The sequence below is a fragment of the Callorhinchus milii genome, unplaced genomic scaffold, assembly GCF_018977255.1.
Source record: "Callorhinchus milii isolate IMCB2004 unplaced genomic scaffold, IMCB_Cmil_1.0 Scaffold10, whole genome shotgun sequence".
Lineage (NCBI taxonomy): Eukaryota > Metazoa > Chordata > Chondrichthyes > Chimaeriformes > Callorhinchidae > Callorhinchus > Callorhinchus milii.
The window spans coordinates 7,918,018-7,940,625 of NW_024704751.1; the positions used below are offsets into that span (position 1 = coordinate 7,918,018).

Here is a 22,608-nt window from a genome sequence, read left to right on the forward strand (position 1 = left end):
TTCTGATGCGCAGAGTCCAAACTCCCAGCTCCACCTCCTCAGGTCCCCAGCAAGTCCTTCAGGCCACCAAACAGCCCATGTGTTGAGCTCAACTCTTTGCTCCTGCCTCAACCACATGTTGTCTTTATAAAATTCCTTAAGATGCATGAAGGGCAGACAACTTGCAGGCTGTTCCTCCTGAGTGACGAGAACTTCAAAATGCACCAAGGAACAAGGACAAGCCGAGCCATTCAAATCAACCCTCCGGCTGCTGATCGCAATACTGTAGGATGATTTAGAATGCGGAAATGCATCCAGTCGTTAGATTAAATCACACAGTGGCTGCTCAACTGATCTGTCGGCAAGACACATGAAAGTATCTCAGTGCACAAATGTCATCTCTAGGGTGGGGCTCCCAGTCGTCGGCTGGTAGGCGGACACTCACAGCCAAATTCCGGAGCATTTCACAGGCAGATGTTGCCATGCACAGCCCGAGCGATCAAGAAAGCTGGGGTTGGTTAGATTGTGGCTTCAGCCCACCTGAACTGAAGACTCCACCCTCATTCCCCGTCATTCTGATGAGTCCCATCGCCAATGTGGGAGGTCGATTGGGATTCCGAGGGCACTATGTCCTTCTCTGATAGTAAATAATATTAATAATAGTAATAATCATCTCTGCACTTGATACTGCGCGTTAACACACCTTCGAGGCGTCTCAAAGCGCTTTGCAGGATATATTGTGAAGTGTAGTGACTGTATTTATTTTGTGGGCGAAATGCGGCAACCAATTGCGCACGGCAGCGTCCTACAAACAGTCGTGGACGGAGCGTTTAAATGACAGATGGTGACAGACACTCACTCCGTGGCTGGAGGGGGTGAAGAGTCCCCAATATGGAGGGTGAAATCCGCAGCGATTCATAAAAGATTTACAATGATAATTGTCACACTGAATCTGTTATGAATTGCGACAAATTTCCTCGCTAATCTTGCTCCGAAATTAACTCTTTTGATCGTGGTAAGTGTGAAACACGTGCGTGCACACCATTTGCACTTTCCAGACCCAACTGGAATCAGGGCATTTTGAAGTTTCTTTGCACTAAAATTGCTCATAAACACTACAAGCCAGCACCACAGCTTATTCAAGAAGACCAGGTTTTATTCCTGATGTTTATTACTGATGTTAAGCCATTCACGGTACACTTTTTTGACAAGGAGGTGTTAAATATTTAAGTATTTATGCAAAGAGGGAATTCTCTGGTTGCTGCAGGCACTTTATAATTCATTATTTGTGGTTCATAAAGTGAATGATTGATGTCGCTCTCACGCTCTTGATGAGGCTGATTGTCACAGTCACGAGAATTACAGACTGACAAAGTACAGAATGATGCCGAACACTCTGCTTTAGGACATCTGCTGAACCGCAATCAGCCAAAGCATCCCAATGTGGGGATCAAGGTCTAACCTGACTCACTCTCACTCTCTGAAAGAGCGGCATTAACTTGGGTGTTAATCTCTGCACTGCTGTTTTTATGAAGCAAATCTCTGGTCGTGTCAGGCTTGCAAAACACTGGGAAAAGCAGTCGGATTCAGTTGTGACAAAGTCAAAGCGCCTCGGCTAAGTAGCTAGTCATATACAATAGGAGGTCTAACTGGCTTGTCCTCGATGTAGAATCTCTGCGCTCTCTCTGCACTTGTTTCTGTGCCTACACACCCTCCTTTTGCCTGTAATGTGTATCAATGGGCAGTTCGTATTCACTTCTACTCCTGAGCTGCTGCTTCATCGAGCTCTTCAAAGAAAAAGGGACAGTGGTTAGCGCACACTTACTCTAGATTATTCCCCCTCTCTCTTCTCACTTACTCCTAAAGCTCTGCCCCCCCCCCATATCAGGGGGACAAATAAGTTCTGCAAATAGCCACCAGGAGGCAGGTGAGAGTGGGCTGAGGGTGCCACACCCAATGGATCATCTGTCTGTCTCCCTCTGGTCTGTATTTCAGTCTGACACAGTAGCTGGGAGGACACATACAGTCGCACACACACACACCTGAATCCTCCCTTCCATCCTATGTGCACTGTTGCTGCTTCTGCCCTGCCTACACAGTGACTCCTAGCTGCCCGCTTGTACAACAAGACAACAACAACAAGATTCCATTTATTGAGTGCCTTTCACGTCGGGAGGACGTCCCAAGGTGCTGGACGGTTGGGTCAGGACCCGAGCATTGGGGGGAAATGGTCAGGGTGAGGGGAGGGAAGGGAGGGAGCGAGGAGGGGGGAGAGAGTCGAGAGGGGAGCTGAAGGCTCAGTCAAAGAGAAAGGTCTTGAGACCGGCCTTGAAGGAGGAAAGGGAGGAAGCGGCGAAGGCACTGGGGGATAGAGTTCCAGAGCCTCGGGGCTGAGAGGCTGAAGGCCCGACCACCGATGGTAGGGCGGTTGGGGCGGGGGATGTGGAGCAGACCGGAGCCAGAGGAACGGAGGGTACGGGCAGGTAGGTAGAGGGATAGTAGGTCGGAGAGGTAGGAGGGAGCAAGGCCGTGAATGGCCTTGTAGTTGAGGATGAGGATCTTGAATTCGATCCTCTGGGGGATGGGGAGCCAGTGGAGGCGAGCGAGGGTGGGAGTGATGTGGTCGCGGTGTCTGGTGTGGGACAGTACACGAGCTGCAGAGTTCTGAATGACCTGCAGTGTGGAGGGAGGGCCGGGAAGGCCGGCGAGGAGAGAGTTCCCATAGTCCAGCCTTGAGGTGATAAAGGTTGTGATATCAGCATAATACCTGAAACTGTTGCTGGGGTAATAATTCTCATTTGTTTATCTGAATAATGCAATTCAGGGAAGTGAGTTTGAAAGGGTATCAGTCTCAGAAACCTGGAAAGTGCAGTTCTGGGCAGCTGTTGACCATTGGGTCCACTGACCTACCCGTCCAAGACTCCTGTAGCAAATCTGACTCTTCACCTAATAACCCTGAATCCTCTTGATATCCAGCATCCTGTCTGGTTCCCTTTGAAACCCGCAGTTCCTTGTTCCACCTAATGTGCAGGTAGTTTGTTCCACGTGCTTAAGCCCATCAGTTCTTTAATAAAATAATCTCCGCCATTTCCCGTTCTCTTTTTCTCTCCGTATTCATTCTCTTTCTTTTGTTAAGCACCTTTTCTTTGACATTAGGTGCCCTGGGCCATGGCTGTGTAGAATTCCGCTCACTGGCTGACAGATGGGCGCTGATCTGCTTCCCAGCTCTCGGTCAGTGCAGCTTTGTATCTGGGAACTTTCCTGACCTTGTTTGTGCTCATGTGGTCAGTGATATAATTAACATGTCGCAAGATTCGTTAGGGCCCTTCAGCCCATGTGACCTCATCCCTCCCGAACGCTCTCCCTCACCATCCATCCTTCACCACAGTTTCCAGCTGCTTTTTTAAACGAGTCCAGTGTCCTGGCCTCAACCACCTTTCCTGACGTCCTGTTCCAGTCGTTAATTACCCTCTGGGTAAAGAAAAACTTCCTGGCGTCTGTCCTAAAATTGCCATTTGCAACCCAAAACCTGTGTACTGTTCGTTCTATTGTTTTGGTACATCCTAAAGCATTACTAATCCCATTTACATATCACTTCCATTAGGAGCTGATGGCCTTCGTGTCAGTTGAAGGCGCCTCGCGGGTAGGACTGGGAGGCAGACAAAAGCCACCACACATCTGTGTGGCAGGTACTGGCACCGACTGGCTGGTATCACCCAGTGAAGCACACAGGACGAGAGGAGTTCATTTAACAAGCTAAGAACAAAGCCTTTCTCTATAGCCCTCACTTGAACTCATAACTGTCCGGAAATAAATGCTTTTGGTTTGTAAATTAGCCTCATGTAAAGTTCGCTCAGACACTGCTGTGGAGAACACCCCATTTGAAGTGATAAATATCGATCATAAAGTTGAATTGATTCCAACGGCAAGTGAATGCAGCACTCTCTAGCTGTTGGGGCAAGTAGAGATAACAAGTACCCTTGTAACAACAGCAGATATCTCTGCTGAACACTTGTAATTACTGTCTGTGCAGGTATTCCAGAGCTGCTAGCTGTGTCGAAAGAAAATTTTATTCCATCTAATGCTTTACAACACACAAAAGTATTTAGCCTGTGAGCGTCTTGCGATCACGGGTGGCCTGCCAGTGCGGGAGGGTGAACTGTGACACTCTTAAGACTTCATACCAGCTTCACACTTTGGAATCTGTATCTCATTTGAGTGCCCATTGCTTGCAGATCCCTCCTGTAACTTGCGATTGTTTTGAGGCCGCAACTCCCTGACGGCGAGGGTGAATGTATTTGCTTTGAACTGTCCCGGACGGTGAAGTAAGTAAATAAGTGAGGAAGCTGCTGTACGTGCTACAAGCTTAACACGATCAGAGGCATTCGCAGAGAAACCTAACAATGCAATGTTAGATCCCAGAGATGGGGCCGGGAGCCTCGGCCGTGTTATAAAAGCTATTACAAACAGCGAACCTTGACCCCTGGCAAGCCACCACTGGTGTTTGTGATGGTTGCTGTCAGCGGACACAGGGCTGGTCGGCAAATTGGTATCACAAGCAGCTGATTTATTTGCTTGATGCTGCAGGCGTGATCCTCGAAGAAAGCTTGCACTGAATGCTGGCTTTATCCCACTACTGCCAGGCGCTGACCCTCTTGTGGCAAAGCAACACTTTCCCCTGACAGGGGCTACACTCGTTCCAGAACTAGAAACAATTCAGATTCAGACCGGTGGTCGTTAACTCCTGGGAAGGAAAGGGTTAGAGCGTGTGTGGCATCAACGGTGTTAATAAGAGGATGTGAGTCAGTGGCTGGCCCGAGTAACCCTGAACCTGAACACAATCACTGACTCACATCCTCTGTTAACACCATTAACTATGTATTATATACCCACAAGACAGCGTCTAAATCAGTGGTGTGCTAAAGTGAGAGTGTAGATAATTCAGTCCCGAATTATATAGAGAAACATGACTACAGGTGCTCCGAGTTGCACAGTGACAGAGAGTGACACACAGGGTAGATGTGGGTCATATTATGAGTGTGATTTGCACGTGCTGTCTATCAGAACCCTGCGCTAGGTGCTGTGTGAGGCGTGATAAGCCATCCCTGGACGCTTATTTACTAACTGTTAATAATCAACGATTGATCGTTGTAAACGACAGTCACTTTGCTTTACAGTGAATCCGGTGAAACGCTTTGAGATGCCCTCCTGTATCAAATGCAATCATTGATATCAGCAGCAGTCACAGCACTCAATCCACCACTGTGCGCGGGGACGCTGGTGTGTGCAATCGGCTGGCGCGTTTCGCCCACAAAATAGGCAGTCAACGCACTTTACAGTAAATTCTGCGAAGCGCTTTGAGGCGTCTCGAAGACGTGGTAAGGCGCTGTATCAAATGTAAGGATTATTATTGGAGTTACTCAGTTACCTAGTTTAACACTGGATATTCTCCCACTCTAATCTGAGGGAACCCATGTGGTGTAACCCACATAATCAGGCGTCCTTTGTGATCCGTTCAGAAGCCCTGGGAGGCGGAGGGCTGATTTTTTCACCCTTGTTGTGGAAATCTAAGGGATCTGTGTGTCTCTCTCTCTCTTTCTCTCTCTCTCTCTCTAACTGAGTTGCTTTTTGCCTGTTTGTCATGGAGTCTAAGTGATGGTGAATGAATTTTATGTTAGGTACAGCTCTCCCGACTCGGGCATCTTAACTCAATTAAAAGGAAATGAAGACTGTCTGACCGACATATGAACCAGTATTCAGCTGAGGGCAGTTTCTTTAAAGCTGGCATATATCATTTGCTGTAATTGCCAGCAGGTGACTTCCGACTTAAAACCACTGTGAAAACTCCCCAAACTTTCTGCCATTAAAGGCCTGGTCTGCCAGTTTAGTTTTGTTGCTTGCAAGCTAGAAATTAATTCGGTAAACCCACCCAACATGGTGGGACAGACACCATCGGTGTGCCTTCTGCGTTCCCGCGCTAACTGAAGGCTTCTTGTTCTCCCCACCCACCATTTGTTTCTGTCTGAACCCAGACGCTGAGCATTAGGAGTCAGTTTGACGGAGAGGGAGGTGGGGGTGGGGGGGAATATCGGGTGAGCCTCGCCCCATATGTCAGACTGACACTGACACCCCCCAAAAAAATCATAACGCTCACATCTTCACCCTTAAACTGCAGTGATACACCATAACATACACCATACAGGACACCATAGGAGTTCTTGTAGCTCAGTGGTTAGAGCACTCGCCTTGCAAGAGAGAGACCTGGGTTCGATTCCCGGTCAGGGCGGAACCTTGGGCAAGTTTCCTTACTCCACACACACGCCTGATAATAATCCCTCAAGAAAAAAAACAATAATAAAATCAGTCACTTCAACCCACGACCGTTTGTGGGACACTGCTGTGCGCAATTGGCTGCTGCGTTTTGCCCCCAAATGTACAGGCAAACACCTAGGATAGGAGATCTTCACGAACACCCGGGATAAAGCGAAACATGGACAGTATTTTGCCCACAAAAGCAGCCAATTCACTTTACAGCATATTCTGTGAAGTGCTTTGAGACGTCGAGAAGACGTGATAAAATGCTGCATCGAAATGCAAGGATTATTTATTTATTATCTATAACACTGCACAGTAAAGTCTTGGTGAACTCCCGATCAGTCAGTGTCACCTCCCTCACTCCCCACGCCCCTGTGTCCCAGCGAGTGCTCTACGTCACCCGTATCCCGAGCGATTCCACACCACAAACCCTCTCTTTGGGGCTGTGCGCCCTGTCTGTCCGTCCCTGTTACTGAGTGACTGGAGTGTGGTGGGAAATCACAGAGCAGGGAAGTGTCAGAGTTTTACACTTGGTGAGAGTGCGCGCAGTCCATTCCACCGATACACAGAAATTCCCGTGTGTGGGTTTGATGCTTGGAACCGTGTCTGATTTGGATACTCCTAAGCACAGTGATGGGTTTCCGCATGTCCCTTTTTTTTAATATAACATGACTTGAAAGGCGCTATATAAATGCAATTTGCTGCTGTTGTGTCAGACACTTGGCCAACCAAAGAACACGGCAGCAATGTGGTAAGTGAGAAAAGTGCCGGTCGTATTTGTTTCTGATGTGAAAACCAGCCTTTTCTTGGAGAGCTAATTGGCAGCTTCCCGCACCAGGGTTCCACCGAACAGCCTTCGGTCTCGCCCTCAGCAGCGAATCACCAGTGTAAGACTCGTTCGGGATTCGCTGGTTAAAATCCCTTTGGAGTCTCGCACGCTAGACCCCACTGCAGCCAGAGGATACGTGGAATAGCAACAATAATAATCCTTGCGTTTGATACGGCGCCTTATCACGTCTTCGAGACGTCTCAAAGCGCTTCACAGAATATACTGTAAAGTGGATTAACTGTATATTTTGTGGGCGGAACGAGGCAGCTAATTGTCCCACAAACAGTCGTGGATTGAGTGACCGAACTATTATTATTATTATTTTTAAAACATTTTTGGAAGGATTATTGCCCCCGGAAAAGCGATCCAACAATCGACTGCCAACCGAGTTCCTACTTGTTGTTGGATAAACAGAGGCGTGTGTGTGGATTAAGGAACCTTGCCCAATGTTTCGCCCTGCGCATGCCCGGGAATCGAACCTGGGTCCTCTCGCTTGCGAGGCGAGTGCTCTAACCACTGACTCCACAATGAAAAGACCTTTTGAAAAATCTCGAAGAAAAGGAGTTAAAGGGTTCCACGTAATCTTTCTGTGACTGAAGGAAATCCCTGAGTCAAAGGCTAACAGCGCAGGAGGACCCTGGTGATGGCAACACATTCAGCGTCAAAGAGTTCTGCTGTGCACACTGTGTTGCAAATGACCTTGCTGCAGTTGGCAGATTCCATTTTTTCTGCTGTTTTTTCCCTTCAATGAGTGATTTTTCCCCCCATCCAAATCCTGGGCACCATGCCACTAATGCCACAGTAAATTCCTGCTGTGTGATAAGGGAGGCAGACAGCTGAGGGTTGCAAGTTAATCAACCTTGCAGATTAAGGCTAAATAAAGCCGAGAAATGGGCACAGCTCTGGGTGTTCATTAACTCTGCGAGTGCTGAGCTGGTCGCACGCAGGCTCACACACGGCTCGCACAGCAGCAACAACAACAACTTGCATTTATATAGTGCCCCTCACGCAGGGTAGGGTCCCAGAGCCCCCCCCCCCCCCGGATACCCCCATTACTGTAATGATGCAGGAAGGGAATCGTTAATGGCTGACTTTTTAATCCCACCATTGTTAGTGGAGCCCTTTGTAACACAACACGTTTTCACACATTTCATTTCTTCCTGCTACTGACCTCACATCTCCCCGATGCGAGGGCGAGATTGCGTTAATGAGCTGCACCGAGGAGCTTGGAATAAATAACCTACATTATTATTATTAACTCTCTCCCTCCTTTTTATATGTATATATATCTTCCACTTTCCTTTAAAAAAAAGTACATTACTTTGTGTATCCTGCGCTTTAATGCTCTGGGACCCTACTCTGCAAGAGGGGCACTCTATAAATACACGTTGTTGTTTACAGTCTGTATTTCCAACCCACTCTGAGACTGTGCCTTGGGGTAATTCCCCTCATTATCTTTACGCCTTTTTCCCCACCGCAGAAGTCCCTGGTCTCAGCTGAGCACCTTCTCCCTTTTCCTGCTTGTAAACACAAAGCTGCTCACGCCAGCACATCACACTTCCGTTATCTCAACTCAAAAGATCCACAGCCGCACACGAATGTCACCGCTGCACAAGGCACGGCACCGAACGGGTTAAAGTCCGTGCCAGAGCTGGGTAATGGGTTAACTTTAAGGCAAAGAGAGAGCTTAAACGCAGTGTCCGGTGCATTCCTTAGGCGCCCGATCAAAATGCAACAGCTGTTTTCTGCACGTTTCTCACTAATTTGTCAGGACAGCTTTGGAAGGCTCCTCGGTTTATCTCCACAGTGTTCATCTGCATAAAGAAGCTAAAAACAGCACGGCTCCTTCTTTGCGAGGCCAGTCGCAGAGCAGAGCTGCCATCACGTGACGCGGAAAATTTAAATGGAAGGAAATTAAAATTGTGTGCATCAGTGCACTGCACACACTGCAATTAATCTAAATCTCTGCTAAAAAGTGTAATTGTTTTAATTAGGTCCCGTTTTCTTCTTTGCCATCCACGGTTTACCTCGTCCAAATGAAACCCACTGCCTCTTCCCCCTTGCCCGGTGGCCTGGCTGGCTGGCTGACATGGTCTGGAGCAGACCACAGCACAAGGCTTTGTGTGAGTGAGATGCTCAGGACGGCGGTGGGGGGTTGGCGGGTGGGGGGGGGCCGTTAGCATCTTACCCCAACGCTGTCCATGTTTCGCTCAAAACACGCCCAGGCAGGTCACCTCAACAGACAAGTTTGTTTGACCCGATTTGGGATTGGGAGAGTGAGATTCCTTTCTAAGTAACTAAATAATAATCATAATAATAATCCTTGCATTTGATGTAGCGCCTTATCACGCCTACGAGACGTCTCAATGCGCTTCGCAGAGTATATTGTAAAGCGAACTGACTGTTTTTGCGGGCAAAATCCTGTCCGTGTTTCACTTTATCCCGGGTGTTTGAGAAGTTCTCCTATCTTAGGTGTTCGCGTGTCGGGCACTGTCAAGCCTCTGTGTGACTCTAAAGCCTGCTTCCTGGAGACCTCTTAAAGCAGCAATTGCCCCGACGAGTAGACCAGATTCGCCTCTGCTCAGCATCGGCCACAGCTCAGACCAGCAGCTCACAAGCTATGTCTGCGAGGGCAAGAGGCCTGAAGGTTCCCTTGAGGATGTGGACACCAGCTTCCAAACCAAGGCTGAATCCAAGAATTTTATAAAGATTCTGCACAATCTGAAAACTTCAAAAGACCATGATCTTAGGGGCTGAGTCCAAGAGAACCTTCAGCAACTCTGATAGGGACAGGATTAGGCCCATTGTGCTGCATGAGAATGCTCGAGGGTCGATGCTGCAAATGCACTGACACACAATTGTTCGGTGATTGCGCTTTGAATCATCAGGACGGTCCTCTGGAGATCATGCTCTGTGATTTTCCTTTACAGCGTAGCAGCAAACCTAGCCCCAGTGCAGCGTAACCCACCAGCAAGGCACACACATTCCCCCCAGCCTTCAGCGATGCCCCGTCCTCTCTCCAAGAGTTTGTTCGGCTGATCAAGCCGGACGCTAGGTTTAAAGTTGGGTGGGTTTTTTTTTCCCCCTGTGAGAATGAGCGGTGGATCTCAGGTTTGCGGGGAATGTTTAGCAGCTAGGCAGTGGTGTCTGGAGACTGTTGGAGAGGTTACGACCTTTCTGCATATTCATAAAAAGGGTCTCATTCATCATAATTCAACTAAAAACATTAACCAAGCTAATGGGGTGACGTGTGAAAAGTGATTGGACGGCTAGAAATCTGTCTCTTGGCTCTGATGGAGAGGCTCTAATTGATTTCATTGTGTGGTAAATAACCCGCCTGCTCAGACCATCAGATCATTATCTAACTGGATTTCAATTGATCTGCAGTAATGGCTGAACACTGAGAGCTCTGCTGCATAGAACTGTCAGGAGATGGAGCACACCTGCGTTTCCAAGACAAAGTGCTCCTTGTGCGTGTGACCAGATATGTTCCGTAAGTGAAGACAATCCTGCAAAGAGATCTCCCCGTTTTTTTTTAACAAAACCTCTCTCCGTCAGGCAGCCTTGGCTCAGCTCTGCCACTGCTGCTCTTCATCAAGGCAGCGGGATTCTCGCTCTGTGATGTCTCCATCTGTGTGGGAATCGCTCTCTGCCACTTGGTACGCGCACACACACACACACAGACACCCATGCTGTACTTCTCACTTCAGGTTAAGGAACACTCCTGCTCGGGAGATGCTGTAGGGGCTGAAGCAAAAGCTCTTTCAGGTGCTGGAAGCCTTGGAGCGTCTCAGAAACAGAAGGGGAAATCAAGACGGTGAAGTAATGCAGCTCGCACTCCGGAACAGAGCCACAGCGAGCCACAGTCAGTCAGCAATGAAGCAAGCTCCCGATTCTGGTCAGCCCGTGGAGAGAAGGAGCCGAGTAGAGACTCCCTACACAACATTGGAGCCAATCTGGTCCCTCTCACTGCACTGTCAAAATGACAAGTCGACGTGGTGTGAAAAGGGAAATAAGTAAAGAAAACAAAGCCAAGATTAGAAAAAAAATCTTTCCACCAAATGTTGTTAGAACGGGCTATGCTTTACCACAAGTGGGTGCTGAAGCCAAGTCCGTAACAACATTTAAAACGGAATTGGACATTTATTGGGGCAAACATATTAATGTGGAAAGAACAGGGCAATGAAATGAGATACGATAATGATAGTAATCCTTGCATTTGATGCAGCGCCTGATCACGTCTTCGAGACGTCTCAAAGCGCTTCACAGGTTACACTGTAAAGTGTAGTGACTGTATTTTGTGGGCGAGACATGGCAGCCAATTGCGCACAGATACGGGGCCAGTGGAGAAGATGGCACTCCTGTGGTGGTGTAAACGCTCTGTGATTCTATGAACAAAGTTTTGAAGCACTGAAGCTTCACTGAAGTGTTCATTTTGCTGGGGTCATTACAAGTCAAAGCGAAGACTGAACAAACTGGAACTGTCTGGATCCTGGTTTGAATCTAGGCCAGACTAGATGGGATGAAGGGATCCTATTTGTAAAGACCATGAGGGTTTGGAGTGAAATGAATCCAGGACGGGCTTCAACCGAGCTCCCAGCGGGTGGGAATCCACAGCACATAACACATAACTGCCCATCATTCAGCATTAATCTCACTCAGAAAGGCCATCGCAATGGTTAGTATTGGAAAAATAAAAGCTCGTCTGGTTCAGTGGGATTTGAGTAAGTGCTAAGGCACTGACTTTCCACATGTGGAGTTGAATTAAATATTACAAGTGATGGGTCACGGGTCCTCCCGGCTATGTTAAATGTATCCCATCGTAGAAACCAAGGAGATGCCAGCTACAATATTCAGAACTGTACGATGTAATAATAATAATAATCCTTGCATTTGATATCGTGCCTTATCACGTCTTCGATACGTCTCAAAGGGCTTCATAGAATATACTGTAAAGTGAATTGACTGTTTTTTTTTGTGTAAGGTATTAAAGGACCTCTAAAATAAAATTCTATTTTCATAGTGCCTTAAACCGACCAAAACATCTCAAAGTTGCTTCGCGGATAATTAGTTATGTGTAAGGATTGTTCTTTTGTTGTCAAACACAGCACCCATTTTGCACCAGCGCTGGCTCACCATCAGGTGAACCATTAATTTATCTGGAGGTTTGTCGGTCAGGACACTGGGAGAAACCCCCTTCTCTTTTCAAATAGCTTTGCAACAGGCAGACGGAACCTCACTCAGTTCAATGTCTCATCCGAAAGTTGGCACCTCCGACACCGCAGAGTTCCCTAGTCCCCATCGACAATACAGCAGTGTATGAGCCCAATGGATCTATTATCTTTATGCGTAGTTCCCGTGAGAAATTAAGGCACTGGAGAGGGGGTGGAACAGGGCAGTTGTGCGCGGCGTTGTCAAGGCACTTGTGCAGCAGAAGCTCAGCGCGGGGTGGGCAATAGATGGAATGTAAATACTGTGTCTCCATCCAAAATTCCACCTTCAGCACCATCATGCATTTGTTTGGGGGCAGAGGTCCTACAAAGCGACAATGGTGACACAGAGGATGGCAAGATCTGGCTTCGCAGGTTAATACAATGTCAACAACAATTGACATTTATACAACACCATTCCCGTCAAGAGGACATCCGCAGGTGCTTCACACAACTGACTCGGAGCCTGAGTTAGGGAAGGCGTCTTAAGCGGGGAGGGATTGGAGGCAAAATAGGATTCTCGGGACATCGGAAAACTGAACGTCAAAAGAATCACCGCGATAGTCCACGTGTGAAATTTCCGTCACCAAATAGCACCTTGCAGCTCTGATAAAATGGAGATGTTGGGCAGCACGTGGCACTTGATGACTCAGGGCAAGTTTACAGAGAGATGCACAATCTCGACCTGTCCAGCCAGTGGAAGCACAGTTTAACTTGCTGAACGTTCTTTCTTGTGGAAGCCCAGCATTGCCTAGAACCTGATTCAATGCCAACTCCTGAGACACCTGTGGATTCAGGAGATCCATCTTCAGCCATGGCAACAGTCTGTCCCAAAGCACTCAGTAAACAGCCTCCGTTCTACTTATACCCGAACGAGTCCGAGACTGAATGGAACGCAGACTGAATACATGACACTGTCCCTGGGATAATTTGCTTTCACATGCATGATCTTTCACTGGTGATCGCACACCATCTGCGTGTTCAAGGAGGCAAAGCGTCACAGCGAATGACGCCAGGGCCGTGATGGTTGGGCCCCCGATGGCTCTGTGTCCAGTCAACGATTCCTTGGGAGTTTTGGGAATCCGTCCAATTTCAGAAAAGGCACGCCATGCCGCTTATCCAGTCGCTTCTGGGCATCTACGCTGAACCTAATGCATCTCTGTGGCCGATTCAGCCAGGCTTCTGTCACTTGATGAATACACCTGCAGACAGAGGGGTGGCTGGTGCCAGTCGTGTCTCCCAGATGGTGCCTGAAGCTCCCTGTTTAATGCCGCAGCTATCTTCATGGCGCCAGGCAGTGTGGCACTCACAGTGGACTCAGGAGCCAGGACGTCACCCACACGATGGCACAACCAATGATTGATGGGAATCAAGCCTCTCGCACATTGATCCTCGGTCTATAATCTGACCTCTGGCTCCATGTTTGTTGACACGACCATCCGGAGAGTCTGCAGACTGATCCTCAACAGGGATCACCAACACAATGCTGCCGCCATAATAACTGGATATAATCAGAGGAGTTAACCAACAATAACCAGCCCAACTCCTTGATGCTCAAATGCTTCCTTACTCCCCTGTAAGATTTGCTCCTAAACTCAAAACGTCCTCCCTGCATTTTGTTCTGTACTGAGCAACAGTTTCAGGAGAACACATCTTACCAGCAACATTCAGTATGAATTAGCCATATCTCAGTCCATCTAATTTGCGATTGTTTCTGTCTTACTTGGACTTTGTTACGATCGTGTTATAGAACTCAGAATAGTAATAACAAGATGATCCAGAGTGCTCCGATATGCACTGCCCATCAAACCTGGATTCCCAGAACTAGTACAACTAAATCCAGCTATATGCTCATGTCTCAAGGCTCATTCCTAAATTTTACAGCCTTCTCCTGCATCCCAAACCATTTATTTCTCTTGAGTGGGTTACAAGCTGGAGACGCCATTCACTGAAAAAAAATAAAACAATACCTGTGATTCGCCAGGGGCAAATCAAATGCATTGATAGAGACATCCTCAAAAGATAGTCAGAATCTACCAGGTTTTAAAGGCCGTTTATAATAATAATAATAATAATAATAATCCTTGCATTTGATATAGCGCTTTTCACGTCGAGAGGACGTCCCAAAGCGCTTCACAGAACATACTGCAAAGTGAATTGACTGTATATGTTTATGGCTCTGAAAGGGTTACATTGAATTTGGTACAAAGTTGGTGTCTAATCCGACAAGGCCAACTCATAATTCCTCTGAATTGAACATAAGACGCCTATATTTCCGTAAAGCCAGGATAACCGAGTGTGAGGTTCCCAGCCAAGTAATTGCACAGGAGCTCAGAGGATTGGACACAAGATTTCTGTACATTCACAATACACTATCACAGCTGTCAAGGTAAACAACATTTGGGTTTAGAAACATCAATAAAACAATGAAATGAAAACTCAAAAGTACCAATGACGGGATAAATACAGGGGAAGAAAGGGCAAATGACTGACTGAGTGGCACAACGTTCTATTCTACGTACAGGCCATGTTCTGAAATAACTGGAGAAAGGTGCTTATTTGATGACGATACCGAGGGTATGTTGGGAGGTGATAAAACACGAGAATAACTAACATTCGAGAGGATCTAGACCAATTAAGCAGCCAGGCCCGAGAGTGGTGGATGGATTTTAATATTGATCATTCTCGGGCAATACATATTTGAAGAGGCGCTACATATACAGTGGAGGAGTGTCCATTAGCAGAGGTGGAAAAGGAAATGTATTTGGTGGAATTATTGATGATTCACTGAAAGTGTCCACTCAGTGAGGAGCTGCAGTCAACAACGCTAGTTAACGACCAGGTCAAAGGCATCCAGCCTGAAGTCAAAATTCTTCTACGTGGTGAGCCATATTATGGAATAGTGTGTGCCCAATAGTGTGTGCACAAACAGCCCTAAAGTAAATGACCAACTTTATTTGGAGGATCATTGTCCAGGACATCAGGAGGGACTCCCATCCCTTATGTGGAATGTTACAGCACGGAAACTAGGCTGTTCACTACTCCCTGCCAGTGTTTATACTGCACCACTCCCAATCATTATACATACCTCTAATCCTTTCGCCCTCATGTTCACCCTTCACCTCGGTACTAAACGAGCTAAAATCCTGCCACCTTGTAGCTGAGCACCAACGTAGCTCAGCGTTGCCAGTTTTAATGTTATTTTAAATAGACGGCATATTCTGCAAATATCTGCTCAGAAGTGGTTTGGGTTCAATGAATACTTGTACCAAAGGTCATCTCAAAATAAAGCTTTATGCAGATCAGTGTCCTTGCTGACTGGGAACATTCTCACAAGTAATCATTTATCCAATCTCATACCTTTCATAATCTGTCATTTTCCAGCAAATCCCTTCCCCTGAGGTTGTGCCAAGAGCTTTGTTTGTATTTTCTGGTACCCAGTAGAGTGTGATTTAATTTTTTTTAAAAACTCATTCAATTTTAACTACGCTACAATACGCAGAATTATATCTATAAATATGTCTGGCTCTTCCAAGCTCAAAACAGACTTAGGCTTGTTTTCTTTAATATAAATCAGTCGATTAATCTGCATTAAATAACATAGTTATATGCAGGATGGGATGAAGGAAAAAGTCCTTTGTAAGCAGTCTGGGATAAAGCAGGAAGTGCTACTATCCGTGTGACAAACATCTGAGACTTGTAATAAAATGCTCTGAGACAATATGTGCCTGATTCCAGCGTGGAGTTCCAGTGGACCTTACCACTCCCCATTGCCTCCCAATTTATGGAATTTCATGCAGTCGATCAATTTCCGTTGCCTCCCAATACGCACACAGTTCCAAAAGGATCACGCAAAGGACATCCGCCTGAGCCAGGTCAATGCTGAGTTAGAATGACGTGACTCTTTCTTGAGTCGCATCATGTAGACTCTGAATGCTGACGAAATTGTGTCCATCTCTCAGACGGTATTTAGATTCCTGTTTGCTATTTTCAACAGTGTACAAAGTGATTTACTATATGGGTGCTCCACAAGGGTTTACTATAGGATAGATTTGGTTCACAGGCATATAATCACACAGGCTTCAAAAGCCACACCTTGGCATCCCTCCTTTCGAGTCACTTTGTGTGCTCTCAGAATGTCTGTAAGTTCTGCTTGTTGTGAACTTCTCCCTGAACTGTCTATTGTTTAGAGAATTATGCATTCATTTAGTTCAAATTCAACTGCTTCCAATTCTTGAACTCACACAGTTCTGAAATGTTATAATATTCATAAAACATGGAAAAACAAACAGAAGCTACAGGGGTGGGGGTGGGAGTGTGGGGGGGGGTGGGGGGGGGGGTGGGGGTGTGTGGGGTAGATCAAACATTAAAGAGATTAGCGCTGATTCTTGGAGCCATGGATTATCTGCTCTGGAAAAAGGGGATTAAGAAAAGAACACAAGACAATAGAGAATGAAGAAGAACAAGTGAGAAAGAGGAAGATCAGAAAACATGCACATTTTCAATTAGGACAAGTGATGCCAAAAGCCCATCTCGTCTGAGCAGTGAGATGGTGCAGGCTTCCTCCCTCGGCCCTAGGGAGTTACAGCGACCATCTCACATGTTTTTCTCACCATTCCAGTCAAATCATTTTCGCTTCCTTCTCTTTACGCAGCGAAGAATGTGCAAGCTTAACAGAATGGTCCATTTTTTAACGGCTCTCCAGAGTCTGTTATCTTTTCTAAGTTTAGTTGAACAGACAAACGGCAGATACTCGCCTCTGCACGAGTTAGTTAGCTGCAGTTCTGGATTGTTTCTGCGGTGGGGATGGGGGTGGGGGAGGTGGGAGAGAAGGGATTTTGCTTTCTTTTTTTCAGCTCTGACATTTGCTTCTCTTCTCAAAGTGGCTCAGGCTGTGTGACGCTCTGTAACTGGCCACTCAAGAGACCCCTCAATGAGATGCTTCCTTTTCCCTGGTCCCTAAGGGCGAACATCACCTGACCATCGCAGGCTCGTGGCGTCGGTAAGATCAGTAAGGGAGCACGTGGGGGCAATCGGTCATGTCTCTTGTCTGGGTACGTTGTGATGAATTGTATTTTTATGTGGAATTTTACATTTTTCCTTCAAACAATTAATCAAGAATCCATCATAGAAACCTACAGAAGGAGCCTACATTAGTACTCGCTGCTCCACTGAGCTAACCGCTTCAATCTGAGCTCCCTGCTCTATCTCGACATTACTGTTATTTCCTGGATCCAACGAAGGACAATAAATAGTAACGCCAAAGACATAACTGGTAGTGGGATCACATTGGTGATGATGGTCACTGAACAGCACTGCCGGCTCAGAATCAGTGACATACAAAGGTCTCTCTTCGAGTTATAGTGCGGAGTCATCGTTGTGAGACAAAACACCGAGCCAATGTTCTCAGACGTCACTAAGCACTCCGAAACGCTGGAACACGTGAAGCACTTTTGTATAAACGCAAGTTGGTCTATATTGGAATGAGCAGGATGCTGACTGCTGTTTTGTTAATGCAGGCTCTTGCTGAGTAAACTCATCCCTGTTAGCAACCGAGAGGTCTGCCCTTTCCACTGAGTAAAAGCTCTCGTTTGGGCCAGACGATTCAGAATGAATTTGTTGGCAGTCAACATCCCTCCATAATGCCGGGCGATTCTCCTTTAACTAAAAAGTTTTGAAGTTCAACGGCTATTACAAATGCTTAAGTACAATACATCATGGCCAGCGCTGAGATACGACATACATCTCCTGTTGTGAGGCTGACTTGAAGTTATTCACTCGTCTATCCAGCCTCACTCATGGAGATGAATGCGAGATTTCCCCACAGGCCAAAAATATCGCCGGGGGATTTCATTCATTGACATGAAATATCAGCTTCAGGGACTGTGGAAATGCAAACAATGTCCAGAATCTGAAAGTCTTTGAGGCGATGACCAGCAGAAACATCTGGGGATAAAGTATGCCTATTGTCCACGTATTGGACACTCAGCATTGCTGGGTTACTGCACGGAGTTTTATGTCCTAACCATGCAAGACGTCCTGTGCAATGATCTATGGTACCACAGGAAGCCGTGTACTGGTTTATATCTTGCATGCAACATCAGTGAGCTTCCTACGCACGGAGCCAAAACAGTTGACCTCCAGTGCTTGGTAATGCAGCAAACAAATGTTACCTTTTAGCCTGAGAATATCTGACCACGATCACATCCAACCAAAGGGCCCTCGTTCACATCCTCTCGCCCCCTCACAGACCACCTGTTCATATCCCTTCAAATCTTCCGTGCGTTCCTTTAACTAGAGTCAGCATCCAAACTGACAGGTCACCAGATACCAGGGAATGACAAATCACACACACACACACACATTCACACAATAAGTAATGACACAAGCCTTATGCATCTCAATTAACGCTTTCAAAGCCCGGGTTTAGTAATGCACAATTCAGTTCTGCTCTGGAATCATAAATATCCAGTTGTTGTGTGTGCAAGTGTTGAAAGGCGACAAGGAAATATTTGTACAAACATTTCAAACTCTTCGAAGTGTAGAACAAATATGTGAACACGATTTTCTGATATTACTAACCGTGCACTTATAGCATGTTTAATATTAATGCTCAGCAACGTTAAATTATCATCCCGAGCCTTAAGATTGAAATCTGGTTCACATAAATGATCTAGAAGGTACACGATTCGATAACTATTCCCCTCCGATCTGCACTTCTCCAGTGTTCCTCTCAGTCAGGCTGGTAGGAAACCCAGCATTACTCCACAGGACCTAACAATCTCACGCACTGGTCAACTGTGAGAACGGTATAAAGTCTCCACCAGCACTAGTGATATCTGGCCTCTTTAAGTAGTCTGACTTCACAAAAAAACGAGAACAGCGGTATTCAAGTGGAATCAAAGGCAAAGGGTTAAAAAAGGTGAGTGCTGCCCACAGCGCATTCAAACGGAGCCGAGCGCCAGCTAACGTGTGTGGGAACGCAACCCGATTGCCCCGATAGACCTGAAAATGTAACCCGGCTCGCACCGAGCGCGAGGCTCAGTAAAAAGTTAATGAACTGAAAGCGACCTTGATCACTGAGTTAGAGCCCAGGACGCGATGCGTTCCTTTCCCCGAGCTGCCAACCTTTGCTATGACATTCATCAACCTCACTCCTTGATCTCTCAAGCATGGCACATATGTTTTCTAATCAGTTACTAGGCCTGAAGCGCACCTCCCAACCAACCCCACATCATGTGGAACGCCATTCGCGGAGGATTAACCCTTCGAGGATAATTACAGCACTTAAGCAATATATCAACAACAATAAGGTCAGCCTTTTATCTGTGCATTATTGTGGGATTAATACACGGAGACCAACTCAATATTTGGCAAGACAAAAGCTGGGCGACAGAGACTTGGGACAGACACCACAGGGGATGGATGGAACTACATTGAGGTAATAACGTGGAGTAGCGTTGGTCTGTGCATGGTGATCTTAAAAAAAGGCTTAAAAACGCCATTAAACACAGCAAGGTTTAAAGGACTTATTCTGTTTAGTGCTTAAGCTCAATGTCTGCTGCTACTCAGATTGAAACACTTCATTTAGACCCAGCCAGAGACCCTTAGACAACTCTGGGTTCAATATCTTTCTTCACACAAACTGAACTATCCCTGCAGTCCTCAAGTGGCACATAATCCAGTGTCGACCTGTCAAACCTCGTCTTCAATTGGATCAATAACATGAGGAGATGGTAGAGGGAGTGCCCTAAAAGTACTCGCATCTCCAGGAGCTGAGCTTGCCCAGTGTGGGACTATCACAAACCAGGAAGTTACAAAGGAGTTGGGATCGCTGTCTGTGAATGAGTTAACTGACCTCAGAGGCAGGGTGCTGGTAACGATTTATAATTGGCTTCAGTATCTAGGGAAGAATTGGCCAGGGTTCATCCTCCTGATTGCTAAGTAATGGCTCCTGCTGAAGAGTGTGAACATCAGACGAAAACAAGGTCAGGCTGGGCACAGAAACACTCTGTTCGGAGCCAGTTGCTTTCCAGCCTAGTTCTAGCCCCGTCTGGGTTGGGTTCAATGGAGACAAGGACTGCCCTTGCTGTACACCCCGTATAGACTGATATGAAGAACGTCTTAAAGTGAACTCACTGGTGAGTCTCAAATCAAGAAAATGACTAGGGGAAGCTTACTCCAACACAGCCGCAGCGTAAATCATCATCTTCAGGAGGAAGGGGGGGGGGGAGAAGAGATCTTGTACCCGAGGAGATATCCCGAGGTGACGTTAGGGGGAGGAGACCTTGTGAGCGAGCAGCCCTGCCTCTGCAGTCTCAACGTTTCCTTTTGAACACTGAGTTGGTCTTCCTTGGCCTTCGGCTACGATAATACGCTGATCTAAAAAAAATACCTGCTTGGATGAAGTACTCTACAGGCTCGTCTCTGGCGGGCTGCCATTTGTCTGAGCTGGGATCAAATTCCTTCCCGCTACTGGATACCGATCCTGGCACTGAAATGCAAATGTTAAGTTCAGAACTGGCTGGGATTCCAATCTTTAATAACCATTTTAAAACACAGTGATTCATGGGAAGCATTTCAGATTGAAGGAACGTCCCACTAGTCCTGATCACCCTTTTCTTCAACACGGTTTTAATCTACAGTATTGGAGCTCAAATCTCGTCCTCCCAGTTTTAATGGGATGGGCGGTGGGTGGGGGGGGGGGGGTGCGAAATCCATACTCTTTCACATCATGAATTTGATTCAATCTGAATTTGGTGTCACTTGAAAGCAACCCAGCCTTTCAGACCCAAAGTGAGCAGTGATCTTGGAAACACTGAGCTATGCGACTGCATGCTGTTTGGAGGCAGCTCTACATTGGTTTCCAGCCGAGTTCTGGCACAGTCTGCGTTGGGTTCACTAGAGACAAGGACTGGCCTCGCTGTACACTCTGCAAAGTGATGTAAAGAAAGTCTGAAGACACTTCAATGTGCAATAGCCTGGGTCATAAAAGTAAAGTAGCCTGCAAGATGCTAAGTGGTTTCCAAACACAAGACATCAACAATGTGCTGACACCATCCACTGCCACTAATTTATTTCTCAGTGCGATAAGAAAAGACAGAATTCTCCTGAATGAGGCAATAATGACCCTGCAATGTGCAACAGAATTATCTCCTGATCTTATAACTAGCCTGGCTTTGCGCTCGTGTAGCTGAAAATTCCTCTTCACTGAACACAATTACATTAGTCTGTAACAATTAAGAAAATGGCACAATAAAACTCTTTTCATCCCGGTCTGTATACAATCATGTCAAAGGCACCAGAGTGACTGTCAAAGAGGAAGACACACACACACACAAGTTCAAAATGAAAGAAACACCCCATTTTTTTTCACACAAAATAATAGTGCTAAACTCCCTGCTGTTTCACACACTACTCCAGGGACAAAGAGCTAATTTTACATGTTAATTTTTTTTGACAAGACCTGTCATTCTTTGCATTCTACGAAAGATTTAACTACGGATTCCTGCTGTAATTATTATTGTAGTCTACAGAGAAACGTCTGTTTTTCCAAGCCTGTGTAAATCCTAAGGTATTAATTATGTTAAATGAAGAAATATGGCCATTTGGTTACATTTGTAGGTCAAAGCCTCTCAATCTGTCCTTGTCAGCCACAGCCGAGTGTACATCTGACTGAGCATGTGCACCAGCTGCCAGCCAATATCAAAGCTGCGCCGTGTGAGCAAAAGCAGTCACCAGCACTCTAGGCCCCTCTGCATCACTTAAGAGTGCAGAATGGACCGAGCTCATCTATACAACCAGCCACATCTACCATCCCTATGAAATGTGCTGCACATTGACTTCCTATTGATCCCACATCCTACTGACAATCCCGTGTCACTACCCACCGCCAGCTCGGGTCCAAATCCCGGACTGTCCAGCGCCTTGGGACGTCCTCCTGACGTGAAAGGTGCGATGCAAATGTCATTTTGTATTGCATCGCACGGATCCGATTGGATTTACCAGTCGCGTTCACTGCGAATCCAAGCAACGATAGCATTCGTTGACTACTGATTCTATTCATTACTTATTGATCGGAATCACCAGCTCATTCACTTCTTGCTGAGTGCAAACAAATCGCTAACCTCGCTGGTTTTGTGTGGGTATAAAAACAATCCAGTTTCTCCTAGTCTTGACTTGAGTTGGGTGGTCCTGGGGTTGCAAGCAGATTGGACAAGATAGGTGGCTCAATATACCCCTTCATTGCAACTACTTGCTTGGACCCATAAAAAT

At 46.5% G+C, this 22,608-nt stretch overlaps 1 protein-coding gene across 1 annotated transcript in view; it reads right to left on the bottom strand.

The window, feature by feature from the left end:
* The window catches only part of bcas3 (BCAS3 microtubule associated cell migration factor), a 308,857-nt gene that overhangs the window by 66,107 nt on the left and 220,142 nt on the right, over window positions 1-22,608 (bottom strand). The window contains exon 24 of the mRNA XM_007896549.2: window positions 20,729-20,827. Coding sequence (XP_007894740.1) covers window positions 20,729-20,827 — 99 coding nt within the window. The remainder of the gene's footprint in view (window positions 1-20,728; window positions 20,828-22,608) is intronic.